The sequence below is a fragment of the Brassica napus genome, chromosome A2 (assembly GCF_020379485.1).
Source record: "Brassica napus cultivar Da-Ae chromosome A2, Da-Ae, whole genome shotgun sequence".
Lineage (NCBI taxonomy): Eukaryota > Viridiplantae > Streptophyta > Magnoliopsida > Brassicales > Brassicaceae > Brassica > Brassica napus.
Genome location: NC_063435.1, coordinates 16,296,190 through 16,308,613, shown reverse-complemented (window position 1 = coordinate 16,308,613; position 12,424 = coordinate 16,296,190). Strand labels below are relative to the sequence as shown.

Here is a 12,424-nt window from a genome sequence, read left to right as displayed (position 1 = left end):
TAAATAGTTGGAAAAGAAAATAAGTTGAAATGAATTATCATTGATCCTCAGACTAAAGAATATGTCAAATATAAGTCCAAAAAATAATTCAATTATAATGCTTAGTAAAACAGTTGTCAGACACATTTGCAGACCCCAAATAAATATAGTGATCAAGTCACATATAACAACTGTAAATACTCCAGTAAGAATATATGTTCTAGAAGAACAATATTAAACTGATTGTCACGCCTGCAGCGTGGTAGACATATTGGCTCCAATAAAAATCCTCGTACATGAAAAAGAGCATATATTGATAATGATCAAAGCGAAGCAATATAGTTTTGAATGATCTCCGGAAGAGACTTTAAACATGACTGGAAAAAATTCAGGTACCTGAGAAAATGAAGAGATCTCAATATGTTATGTCATGTATGAAACAAAATGGAACTTATAAGCAAATCGACGTCGATGATATTTATGCATGCAAAGTAGCAGTTGATATGATAAACGAGAAAGAAGAACATGAAACAAACTCTATTGAAAAATGTACACAAACAAATGATTGGCCAAATCAGAAAGAAGCAATAGATAAATATATAAACTCTTATGAATGAGAAAAATATGTGGATCCGTAGTCCATACACCAAAATGTGTAAAACAAGTGGGATATAAATAAGTAGTTTCTCAAAGAAAGATCAATATGGAATTGATTGTGAAGAGATATAGTCTCATGTGGTAAATGCAACTACTTTCAAGTCCGACAACAAAGGAAGAACTTCAATTATACAACCCACTGGAAACTGATAATCCCTAAGAGATAGAATCCTTAAATGATAGAATCCCTGAAGAACCGATGCTATCAAAATCATGTTTCCGGGAACTCTAGCTATTCGATCGAAATATGTTATATGGGATATATGAAATAGTTGAAGTTAATCAATACATCTTTGTTTATCAAGAGATAATACCATATTATCTTTATGTATTTCAAACTGGAGATCTAAAAATGAGATGTTATCAAAAAGATCCTTAAATGATTTTATTTAAGATGCTCATATATGTTTGGTCTTGAAGTACTATATTTAAAGTGTTATTCAGCAAATTACTTATCTTTTCATAATGCATATTCTGAAAAAGATATTGGGCTTGAAATCCAAATAGAGCAAGAAAATTTTGTATATGTCAAAAGAGAATTATAGACGAGAAGGCTAAAGACTCTAAATATCCCGTATATATTATTTGAGAAGCATTGCAACATTTTTTTGTAGCCACGTGTCATCACTAGAATGATTTTTAGAATCCTTAGAGAAATCGGTTGGTCCATCTAAATATATAATAACCTTTTTATTAAACCACAATAAATACATTATTAATGTGCTTCATTATTTTCTTAAATAAGAATTACGGAATTGCCTAATGTAGCTAAAGTATATATGACAATTAATGATTTTGAATAATAAAGACTTGATAAAAATAAGTGTGTATTATACTTATATTTGTTTAATTTTAAGCGATTTAAATAAATTAAACAATCAGAGTAACCATATAATAAAATTTTTTAAAAAACTATTTATATATTATATTTTGAATTTTAAAAAACTAGTATAAATTACTAAAACTGTTAAAAGTTTTACATTCAAATTTTGTGATCTATGATTTAAAACTTTTGTTATGACATGATACAAATAATTAAAAAATAATATAAGTTGAAAGTCTCATCTAATAATTATCAAAAATAAAAGATATATAAATATATGTATCATTTTAAATTAAACTATATGCCATATAAAAATACATAAATATCTTAATTTTGAAATTTACTTTGAACTTTTTTTTGATAAAAATTTTGAAAAAATATTGACAACTTAATTTTTTAAAATATTATAAATTACTTAAACCATTAATCCCACAATGAAAATTTTGTTATCACTAATTTAGACTTTTAGCTATAACAGATACAAATGATAAAAAAATATGAGCAAAAAGCATCATCTAATAAATATTAAAATTAAAATATACCATATATATGTTACTATCATTTAAATTTAATTATATATCATATCAAATAGAAAAAATATTTTTTAGATTTATAAAATTTATTTATATGTTCGCACCAATTTAATTATATAAGTAGTAGATAATGACTTTTTAATTATTTAATATATATTTATTATTTTATAATATGTTATAAACATATAATATATAAAATAATTTATATATATAATGTTCATCCCGCGCAAGGCGCGGGTCTTAACCTAGTTATAATATAAATTAAAAGAGTTTATTCTGCTAAGCTCAATTTCTTAAAGAAATTTATTTTTCCGGAATGCATATCCCGAAGATACTGCTTCCAGGGGAAGAAATGTAATAATATGTGTGGTTGTACTATTGATTTTTATCATACTGGATTTTTCCATGACAAGGTTTTAACGAAGCAACAAAGAACACACAAATGATAGACACCTAAAAGGAATGTTATAATTTCAAAAATGAAAGTCTATCATCATTCTAAATCCTTTAAGATTATGAGTCTTATCAAAAATCAACATGAATCATATCAAAACATGCAATGTAGAAGAATGGTGATGTTCGTTTCCTACAAGTTCGTTCAAGTGACAATTCTGCTGACTTATTCACCAAGGCGTTAACCACTGCTACTTTCAAGAAATTAGTTCTTCTGATCAAACTACGCCGTCTCATAGAACTCGATGTATGTATACATGAGGGGAAGTCAGTACATGTTACACTCTATTTCCCTTAACCATGGTTTTTCTCATTGGATTTTCCTGATAAAATTTTTAACGAGGCGGTATCAACGGCGTTTTGAAAGCACTTTGGTATAATAGACATCAAGGAGAAGTGTGACAAATATTATGTAATGTACAATATAGAAAGTAATAAATTTACTTGTTCACCAAGGTTTACTGTACTTGGTATCCAAACTAAACCATCTATTGTATTTCTATATAAAGAACTCATTAATAGATTTTTTTTTGTCAACTGTCCATCTCATTATTCATGGAATAAGACACATCAATTCTTTTCTTTCTTTTCTACTTATAACAAAGAAATAATAATATCCTAATGTTAGTTACCTAACCATATGTGCATATCCAAAAACTTTAATCAACTATACTTGTAGTTAAATAATATTAATCATCTAACCATACCATACTTGTATATAATCAGCTACACTTGTGTGAGAAGTCAACCACATCATCACGTAATATTAGATGTGTCAAAATGGATAAACCAACTCAAACCAATCTATATCCATATGAACTAAATCATTTATGGAATTCATCTAGATTAATGGGGTAATAATTTTAATGAGTTAACTCATTACTAAATATTATTAATATTACAAATTAATTAAAATAAGTAAATAATTATGTAATTTTTAAATGATAAAGTCATTAACGAATATATATAATTATGCAAATTTAGAAGTAACAAAAGTAAAACGAATGGAATTTAAAAAAAAACGTAAAATTAAAACAAAATATTTTCATTGAAAACAACACTATGTGAACATGTCCATTTCTTTGTATTTATATAGACCTTCATGTAAAAAACACAAATATAGAAACTAATGAATCAGTTAAAAACTTGTCTCAGTGCACTAAAGATTATAACTCTTTATTCTTTAATATGAAAGAGGAGACATATCAACAACTTTTTGAATTAACTTCTTCTTTTTTATTTCTAGTTTCTCGAAAACTCAGAATCTATCTGAACCATTTGTAATATATTTCAGACTCTTAAAACTCAAATAAATATCAGAGATCATTAGTTTGAACTACAATTAAGACTTACTCTTTTGGTGGATGTGTGATGATGTCGCTTTGGTTGTTTACGGATTGTTTCTCCACTCCACCTGATCGAATAATAATCAGCTCGCCTTTACCATTGTACTACAATACATAAGCCAATAGTGTTTGTAGTGTTAACATACATCAAGATTTAATTATACACAGACGACTTATAATTCAGTCGTCCACCAGACGACTTAATTGTAAGTCGTCCAGGATTTTTTTCCGAGATTCTGGTCAAACCTCGTAAATCCTGGACGACTTACATTTCAGTCGTCTCGTGGACGACTGAATTATAAGTCGTCTGTATATAATTAAATCTTGAAGTTTTTTTTTTCAATTGCAAAACTAACCTATGACGACTTAACTTTAAGTCGTCTACTTTTAAAAAAATATTATTATTTTAATTTTCACTAGACGACTGAAACGTAAGTCGTCCAAAAAGTCAAACTTCTGAAATAATCCAGTCAAATGCAAAACTAACCTCTGACGACTGAAATGTAAGTCGTCTAGCTTTTTGGAGTTTTTTTTAACCAAACAATAGTAGACGACTTAACTTTCAGTCGTCCGAAATAACAGATTTCAAAGTCAATTGCAAAAATAACCTCTGCGTTGACCAGACGACATATAGTTTAGTCGTCTAGACAACTTAGATTGAAGTCGTCCGCGTCTTCTCCACTAGTTTTTAAGTCTTCTACGTTAGTTTTTGAATAACTTGTATTTTTAAGAGTGATAAGTAACTTCAAGATATGTAAAACTCATATTTACAAAATATGTTCTCTCCCTTAGTTTTACTAAATTTGACTAAGTTTTTCAATGCAAACTTATAAAAAATATGATATGCTTTGACTAGTTACTATTGTTTGTTTCCATCTCTTACCAACATTCTTGTTTATTAAGATGAGAAAAAGGCCATTGGAGTTTATTATTGCATATGAGAGATCCAAAGATAAGAAAAAGGCTACTGAAGTCTATTATTTCATTGATTTGTAAATGTGTAAACACATTGTTAGCACATTTAATACATCTTGGAAAACATTATTACTGATTTTACAAAAAATTCACAACTAAAAGAGTATACATGCAATTCATAAAACAGATCACAAACAAAACTATTATAGATCATTCATCTACAAAGACAAGCTTGGATTCCACTTGAGTAGACAAGACCAGACAACTTTTAACAAGTTCAGACGACTTCTAAGAAGTCCAGACGACTTCCAGGAAGTTCAGACGACTTTGCCAGAAGACTTTTAGGAAGTTCAGACGACTTCCAGACGACTTTACAGGAAGTCCAGACGACTTTACAGGAAGTCCAGACGACTTTTAGGAAGTCCAGACGACTTCCAGATAACTTCCAGACGACTAACAAGTAAGTCGTCCCAGAAGTTTTCCAGATCTGAAAAACCTGCATATTAAATCCAGATCTGAAAAACCTGCATATTCAAAAACGTTCAAATGGCTTAAAAACAGAAAAAAATGAGTGGAAGATTATATAAATCTACCTTTACAGAACACACAAAAATACATATCTAAAAATAATAGATCTACCTTTAAATTAGTGGAAGATGAGTACCAAATAATTAAAAACCTGCAAAAAAAAAATAGATTAGTAACAAAGACATGAGACAAAATTGAAAAATTCATATAAAGTTTGGTGTTTTCAAGTCAAAGAGATTAGAGTGGGTTTGGAGAGTTTTAGTTTGGGAAAAAAGTAAGAACTTTATACAACAAGAAGTTACCAAATGAAGAAAAATCAGACATAAGAACTTACCAAAACGCTCAGAAAAATCCAGACGACTTCCTAGAAGTCCAGACGACTTCCTGGAAGTCCAGACGACTTCCTGGAAGTCCAGACGACTTCCTGGAAGTCCAGACGACTTCCAGGAAGTCCAGACGACTTCCTGGAAGTCCAGACGACTTTGTCAGAAGACTTCCAGATGACTTCCAGACGACTTCCAGACGACTAACAGGTAAGTCGTCCCAGAAGTCTTCCAGATCTGAAAAACCTGCACATCAAATCCAGATCTGAAAAACCTGCATATTCAAAAACGTTCAAATGACTTAAAAATAGAGAAAATGAGTGGAAGATTAGATAAATCTACATTTATAGAACACACAAAAATACATATCTAAAATTAATAGATCTACCTCTAAATTAGTGGAAGATGAGTACCATTTGATTAAAAACCTGCAAAAGAGATAGATTAGTAAGAAATACATGAGACAAAACTGAAAAATTCATATAAAGTTTGGTGTTTTCAAGTCAAAGAGATTAGAGAGAGGTTGGAGAGTTTTAGAATGATGAACATTACATTTTTGTTGCAGCCATTTGAGAGGAGGAGAGAGAATGTGTAAATTTTTCTTTATATAGGGAGACAAAAAATCCAATTAGATTAAATATTTTTGACTCAGACGACTTCCTGGACGACTTACATTTCAGTCGTCTGGTGAAGAAATTAAAACAGACGACTTACATGTAAGTCGTCCAGAAGAGTTTAATATTTTTAGCGGGAAATTAAATATTTTTAGCGGGAAACTAAAATAGAAGACTTTCCAGACGACTTACAAGTAAGTCGTCTGGACGACTGAAATATACGTCGTCCGGGTAAATTATTTAACAGACGACTGAAATATAAGTCGTCCACACCCTAAACATAACCCCTAAACTTAATTATCTAATTAAACACTTCATAAAACCAAATCAAACTTGAAAAGTGTTTACTATACACAGAAATAAACACATATAGGTGAAAACTAATTTTTGAAAAAAACATTTTAGTTTTCCAAAATCTAACCCTAACAATACATACAATACTACAACATATGTTTGCCAAACTCCTAAACCAAAGTATTTCATGATTCACTACTTCCACTCATATATCTTCAAAACAAATCAATTTTATCATATCTTAATTTATATCAGTTAAAACTGTTTATAATTACTTGATTTTTATTTTTTACGCATCAAAATATTTTTTTACAAGATTTATAAATTATTTTTAAAATAAACTGGTACCAGACGACTTATACTTCAGTCGTCCAGACGACTTACACTTCAGTCGTCCAGACGACTTCCAACATCTCAGACGACTCAGACGATTTACTGGGGCTATATTCGTAAAAATGGCTTCTGTTTTTTTGTTTGGTCACAAGGGGCTGAGCTGTAATTTCACTAGGCTTTTAGGTTAGTTTTGCATTTGATTCAAGTTTGGGTATAGGTTTGGAATTAAAATCAAGTTGTGGGTTAGTTTTGGCAAAAACCCCTAACATTAAACCAGTCATGCTAATCAATAGGAAATAATACTTATAGCTTAATAATTAAGCATGTAACCATGTATTCAGAAACTAGCACAAACTAAAGCTTAGACATTACAGGCAATAATCTACTCCAATATTTTGTTATAACATAAGATCCAATATTAAGGGAATATTCAGAAGCTATCATCATAGTAATAGAAATGATGAGCACGTTCATTGCCTTATATGTTAGAGCGTCAAACTCATTTCAGTCCAAACCATTTAATCCAACATATTAAACCTACTAATCCATTAACATCCAAGTTTCTAACCCATTAAAATCTATAGGTTGGACTGGTTTGGATTGATCGATTAATTTAAACCTATTTTGACACCTCTTCCTAGTATTAGTCATATAACCATACATATTTTTACATTATGTTTAAGCATTTACCATAGTACAAATTCACTTATCATAGTTAAAAATCTAAAATTGACATACGTTCAGATAACACGTGAGCAAACCAAAACAAGAACACCATAAATAATCCACATAATGAATAATTTAAAGGTTTATTTTAACATCTTAATAATTCCTAAAATTAACGGGCTTATTTAAAAAACACACTAAGAGAAAAAAAAAAAAAAAAAAAAGCTTCAGAGAATCAATGGCAAATAAATAAAAACAAGAGCATGCAAACTGTCGCTAAATCAAAGTAACAAGAACCTTATAAAAACGTCTAGAATTTTGGAAAGTAAACATAAAGAGCGATGAGTAGACACAATCTTTCAAGTGATTTATGCTTTCAAGAATCAGTGTCCATTGGTTATGGATCCATCGTCTCCTTTCTTGCCATAGAATCTCCGGTACAATGAATCAACCTCTTTCAGATAATAAGTCCCCGGAGCCAAAAGGTCTAAGATACCTTCCTTGGTCGTCACAAACTCCTTTGCTCCGTACCTATGTTCCATTAGCTTCATTGTCTCCACAAACTTCTCAGGTGCATACTGCAAATTAACAAGGCCAAGAAGGAGATACAACTCACTCAAAGTGTTACGGACATTCAAGATTATGCACCCTTTTGTTTTTTTTTAGTTACCTCATGTCTAGCCTTCAATTTACCGCCAACATCCATTACAGAAGCGATGTTTGATAAGCTGAAAGGAGACTGGTTCTCGCAGAGACGCAATGAGAACATTGTTGCGGTTGAACCACTTCCATATGAGAACATAACCACCCGCTTTCCCGCCTATATATCAAGAACGTCCAAACACAAAGGTAATAAATATCAAAACCAAATGTAAGAATGGGTTTCAATAGGGTTCGAAGAAGGGAAGTTTGTTTTGTTTTAGTTACCAAATCGCTGTGTTTGTTGTGGACGAGGGAAGCGAATGCTGCGTAGAGAGAAGCAGTGTACATGTTACCGACTTGTTTTGGTACTAAAGTCGTTGGTTGCACTTTAGCATCATAATACGTTTTTGCTAGTTGTTGTGACACCTGCAAAAACAGACCAAAAGATTGAGCTATATATAACTCACCGTATCAAAAACAATCAGAAAAGGAAAATGATGAAAACCTTTTCAAGATCACGGCTTTGGTAACTCTCATCGAGGGACAAGGAGGAATAAGGAGTGAACTTTTCTTTGGCAGCCTCATCAATGGAGCTGCAGTATAGAAACAAATATGTTACTCATAAATATATACAAGTAAAGAGCTCTTTGTTCGAAGAACAAGATTGAAGAACCTTGCGTTTCTCAAGAAGTCGTTGTACAAGAGACGAGCAAAGCTTTTCTGCACAAGCTGCAATAGCAAAGACAAGAAGATTGGTAAGTGAATATTTCAGGTAGAAAGAACAAAACTAGTCTACTTGGAGGATTGAGAGATTACTTTGTTGTATGGAGAATGGAAGACAAAGTAATCAGCATCATTGATGGAGAACTCTTTGCCCTCAAGTTTCTCAAACCTAGTAAAATTTTGTAGTAAGCCAATACAGAACACCAGAAGAAAGAATCTGAGTTTTGTAACAGTAAAAAAGCAAAAATACTAACTTGTTGCATAAATGTTTATAGCAAGAGTCAAGTGCCATAAGGTAGCATGTCTGTGAAAGCTTACCATCAACAACCTACAAGAACACAAATAAGAATTTTCATTCTCTGTGCCAAACACTTGAGATTATGCATTGAAGATGTACCGGGTACTCGCTAGCAAGATTTGGCTTGTAAAAGTCATAGACATGAGCCATGTGGCTTCCTCTCAATTTGCTCTCAAAAACAATAGGAGCATCTGGTCCTATCAACATAGCAATGGCAGCTGCTCCTCCAGTGGGCCTTGCGGGTCCTTCTGCATAAACCTGAAAGCACTCAAATATATAAGCATGTGAAGATTTATGCAAAGACTCTCAGGGCATTAAAAAAGTGTTTCTATGGTCAGATGTTATACCGCACTGTCAGTACAAATGACAAGGCCATAGCGTCCATCCCAGGAGTTACTCTCAACCCAATTGACACAGTTTAGCAAAGCTGCAGTTCCACCATAACAAGCATTGGTCGAGTCAACACCTTCTACATCAGTGTTTCCACATTTCTGTTCATTCACAAAAAAAAAAAAAAGCAAAAGAAAAACTTTAGCTGTCTTTTTTAGAAAAAAAAAAAGAAGCTTGAGCAAAAGATAATTACCTCAAAGAGTTGCATCAAGAAGGTTTTGATGGACTTGCTCTTGTCAATGACAGTCTCACTGCCTACTTCAAGACGCCCAATTTGCTTGGGGTCAATCTTGTACTTTTCAAGAAGAGATGTCACCGCATTGAAACTAAGAAACACAGATCAACATTTAGAAACTCAGTCTTTGCATGAGAGTAATACTTAAGCAAACCAAGAAAACACTTTTTACCTCATTGAGATAACATCTTCAAGCTCAGTGCAAAAAGCTAAACAATCTTGACCAAGTCCAATGGTGTATTTCCCTTTGCTTGCTCCATCATGAGCTTCCAAAGCTTCCTACAAAAAAAAAAATTGATCTAACACATCAATCATAGTTTCAAACCTGAAATCAAGAACTAAAACAAGAGAGATTGAAACAAAATGTTGTAGATCACTTTTTTTATATTAGCTGATAAAATAAAAGATCTACAAGTAGATGGAAAAGAATCTCAACTGAATAAGAACCACAAAGTTGTATAAATCTCAAGATCAAAGAACCTTCAAACCTCTAATGTCAAATCAAGTAGATACCATTTAATCAAAATAAAATAAAAACAATTACAGAGGAAAAAAAAAAACTTTAGCATCTTCTGACTTGTACCACCAAAACTCAAGCGGCATTACAAAACCCAGAGACAGAGAACAAAACATAAGTCTTGTCTGAAAGCTATGAGATCTTCCCTAGAAAATTCTTCTAGAAGATGTATAAGATTTCGAAATCATGTTCGGAAATTTTCATGAAGATTTATGAAAATCAAAACGTCAAAAGGCGAGTTCAACTATGTTAAAATTAAAAAAAAAAAGAACAGAGAAAGATCGGAAAGAAACAGAGTATGAATTGAACTATGTACTAAACCAACGAAAATAAAATGAAAGCTGAACCTGTTGAACACAGGTGGGAGGGAAATAGATGTCCATAGCCAATATCCCTACGTTCTTCGCCATTGTTGAATCAAAAAGGATTGAACTTTCTTCTCCAGAGAATGAGATCGAAGGTTCGGTCTTTGAGAGAGAGAGAGAGTTTAGAGAAGCTGTGTATATCAGAAAATATATGAATCTGTTGAAAACAGAAATGAAACTCAATTTGTTTTTAATAAACAACTCCAGGAGAAATATTTCGCTAATTTCTGTTTAAATTAATTTAAAATTAGTTGTGCTTTCTTGTTTTTTTACGTCAGCAAATTACTTGTACAGTTGTACTTAAATGGATTTTTTGGTTTCAAATATTCAACTTTTGTTGATTTAATTTATCCAATATTATGTAAAGTATTATATATTACTAAAAGTACATTTTCAAACGACAATTACATGCTAAACAAAAAATGTATAGATTAAAAAAAGAAGAGAATTTATTTGATAACAGTTGAACAAAAACGAAGAATTTATTTGAAAATTAATAATTAAATACCTGGAAACTAAGAAAAAGGTTTGTTTGTATGAGTGCGTGAGATAGGGCACGAGGGCAGGGGACTGTTTCCTCCGGATTTTGGACAACACAGGGTTCGTGACTTAGCTCCTCTCCCTCGTGCTTCTCTTTCTTTCTTTATTTACTCTTTTAAATCTTGTTTATTTCCCATTTTATTGATTTTAGTTTTGATCCTTTTGGTTTTAGTTTTTGAGTATAACTCTCTAATATTGATCACTAGGATCGGCCCGCCCTACGGGCGGGATATGCTTTACTTGTGATCTAGGTTATTATTTTGTATGATTTTGTGGTTTATGTTTTAAGTTTTCATTTGCAAGAGATAAGTATGATAATGAGTTTTGTCTTTTATAAAGTTATAGGTGATAAAGTTATAGGTGGGGAGGAATTATATGTGATAATATATATTTTGCTTATGTTATAATAGTTGATTGTGTTGTTCAAAAAAAAAATAACTTTATTATACTATATATTAGTTAAATTTTACCTACTTTATTAAATTATTTAATATATAATGTGTGTTGAATTTGATGATACTATATTATCTTTTATCTGTAATTCAATGAAAACATCAAAATATTGAAATTGAAAAAAAGATATGAAAGATGAATACATTTTTTAAAAGATGATTTGTTTATGTTTATATAAAGTTATATATAATAGTTATGTTATTATTATTTAAAATATGAACATATAATGGAGTACGGATCAAAACCAATTGTTTTGTGTTAAGAACATCTCCAAAAGCAATTTCAAATTTCAAATATATATTTTTAATGGAGCTACGCGCGGGAATAATTTTCTTATTATTTTTGTTTTTGTGATTGTTGTTATATTTTTTATTTTATGTGTTAAAATTGTTTAATGTCAGGAACTCAATCCAATCTTGTTGCTATTAACTAAATTTTATAATTCAACTTATTTTGGTGTTGCATATATATATATCTATTGATTAGTTTTGTTTTAGGTTATCTTAATTTATTTATGCTTTTATTTATTTTGTCATTTTTTGTATTACATCTATACTTCTGGCCTTGCAAATATATTAAAAAATTTATGATTATATCAGTATAGAATCTATGGTTAATTTTGTTTTGGAATTCATGAGTTTTTTTAACACATTTATTTGAATAAATCTTTTTGTTTATATTAATACAAACTTTTTTTTTTGTTCTTATGTTTTTTTGTTATATCTGCTTTATATGTTTTCCAATTATCTGTTGTACTTTTTCTCAATATTTTGTTGGTTTGATTTTAATGATTTAAA

At 30.6% G+C, this 12,424-nt stretch overlaps 1 protein-coding gene across 1 annotated transcript; it reads right to left on the bottom strand.

Annotated features, from left to right (window-relative positions):
- Nucleotides 1–7,696: 7,696 nt before the first annotated feature.
- LOC125586914 (hydroxymethylglutaryl-CoA synthase) lies at nucleotides 7,697–10,842 on the bottom strand. The gene is made up of 12 exons (XM_048756791.1): nucleotides 10,617–10,842; nucleotides 9,925–10,031; nucleotides 9,711–9,843; nucleotides 9,475–9,618; nucleotides 9,227–9,385; nucleotides 9,084–9,157; nucleotides 8,923–8,998; nucleotides 8,780–8,835; nucleotides 8,612–8,699; nucleotides 8,392–8,532; nucleotides 8,135–8,284; nucleotides 7,697–8,042 (listed from the first exon to the last, which is right to left on the bottom strand). The coding sequence occupies exons 1-12, from the start codon at nucleotides 10,677–10,679 to the stop codon at nucleotides 7,848–7,850; spliced, it is 1,386 nt and encodes a 461-aa protein (XP_048612748.1). The 5' UTR covers nucleotides 10,680–10,842; the 3' UTR covers nucleotides 7,697–7,847.
- Between the last annotated feature and the right edge of the window lie 1,582 nt (nucleotides 10,843–12,424).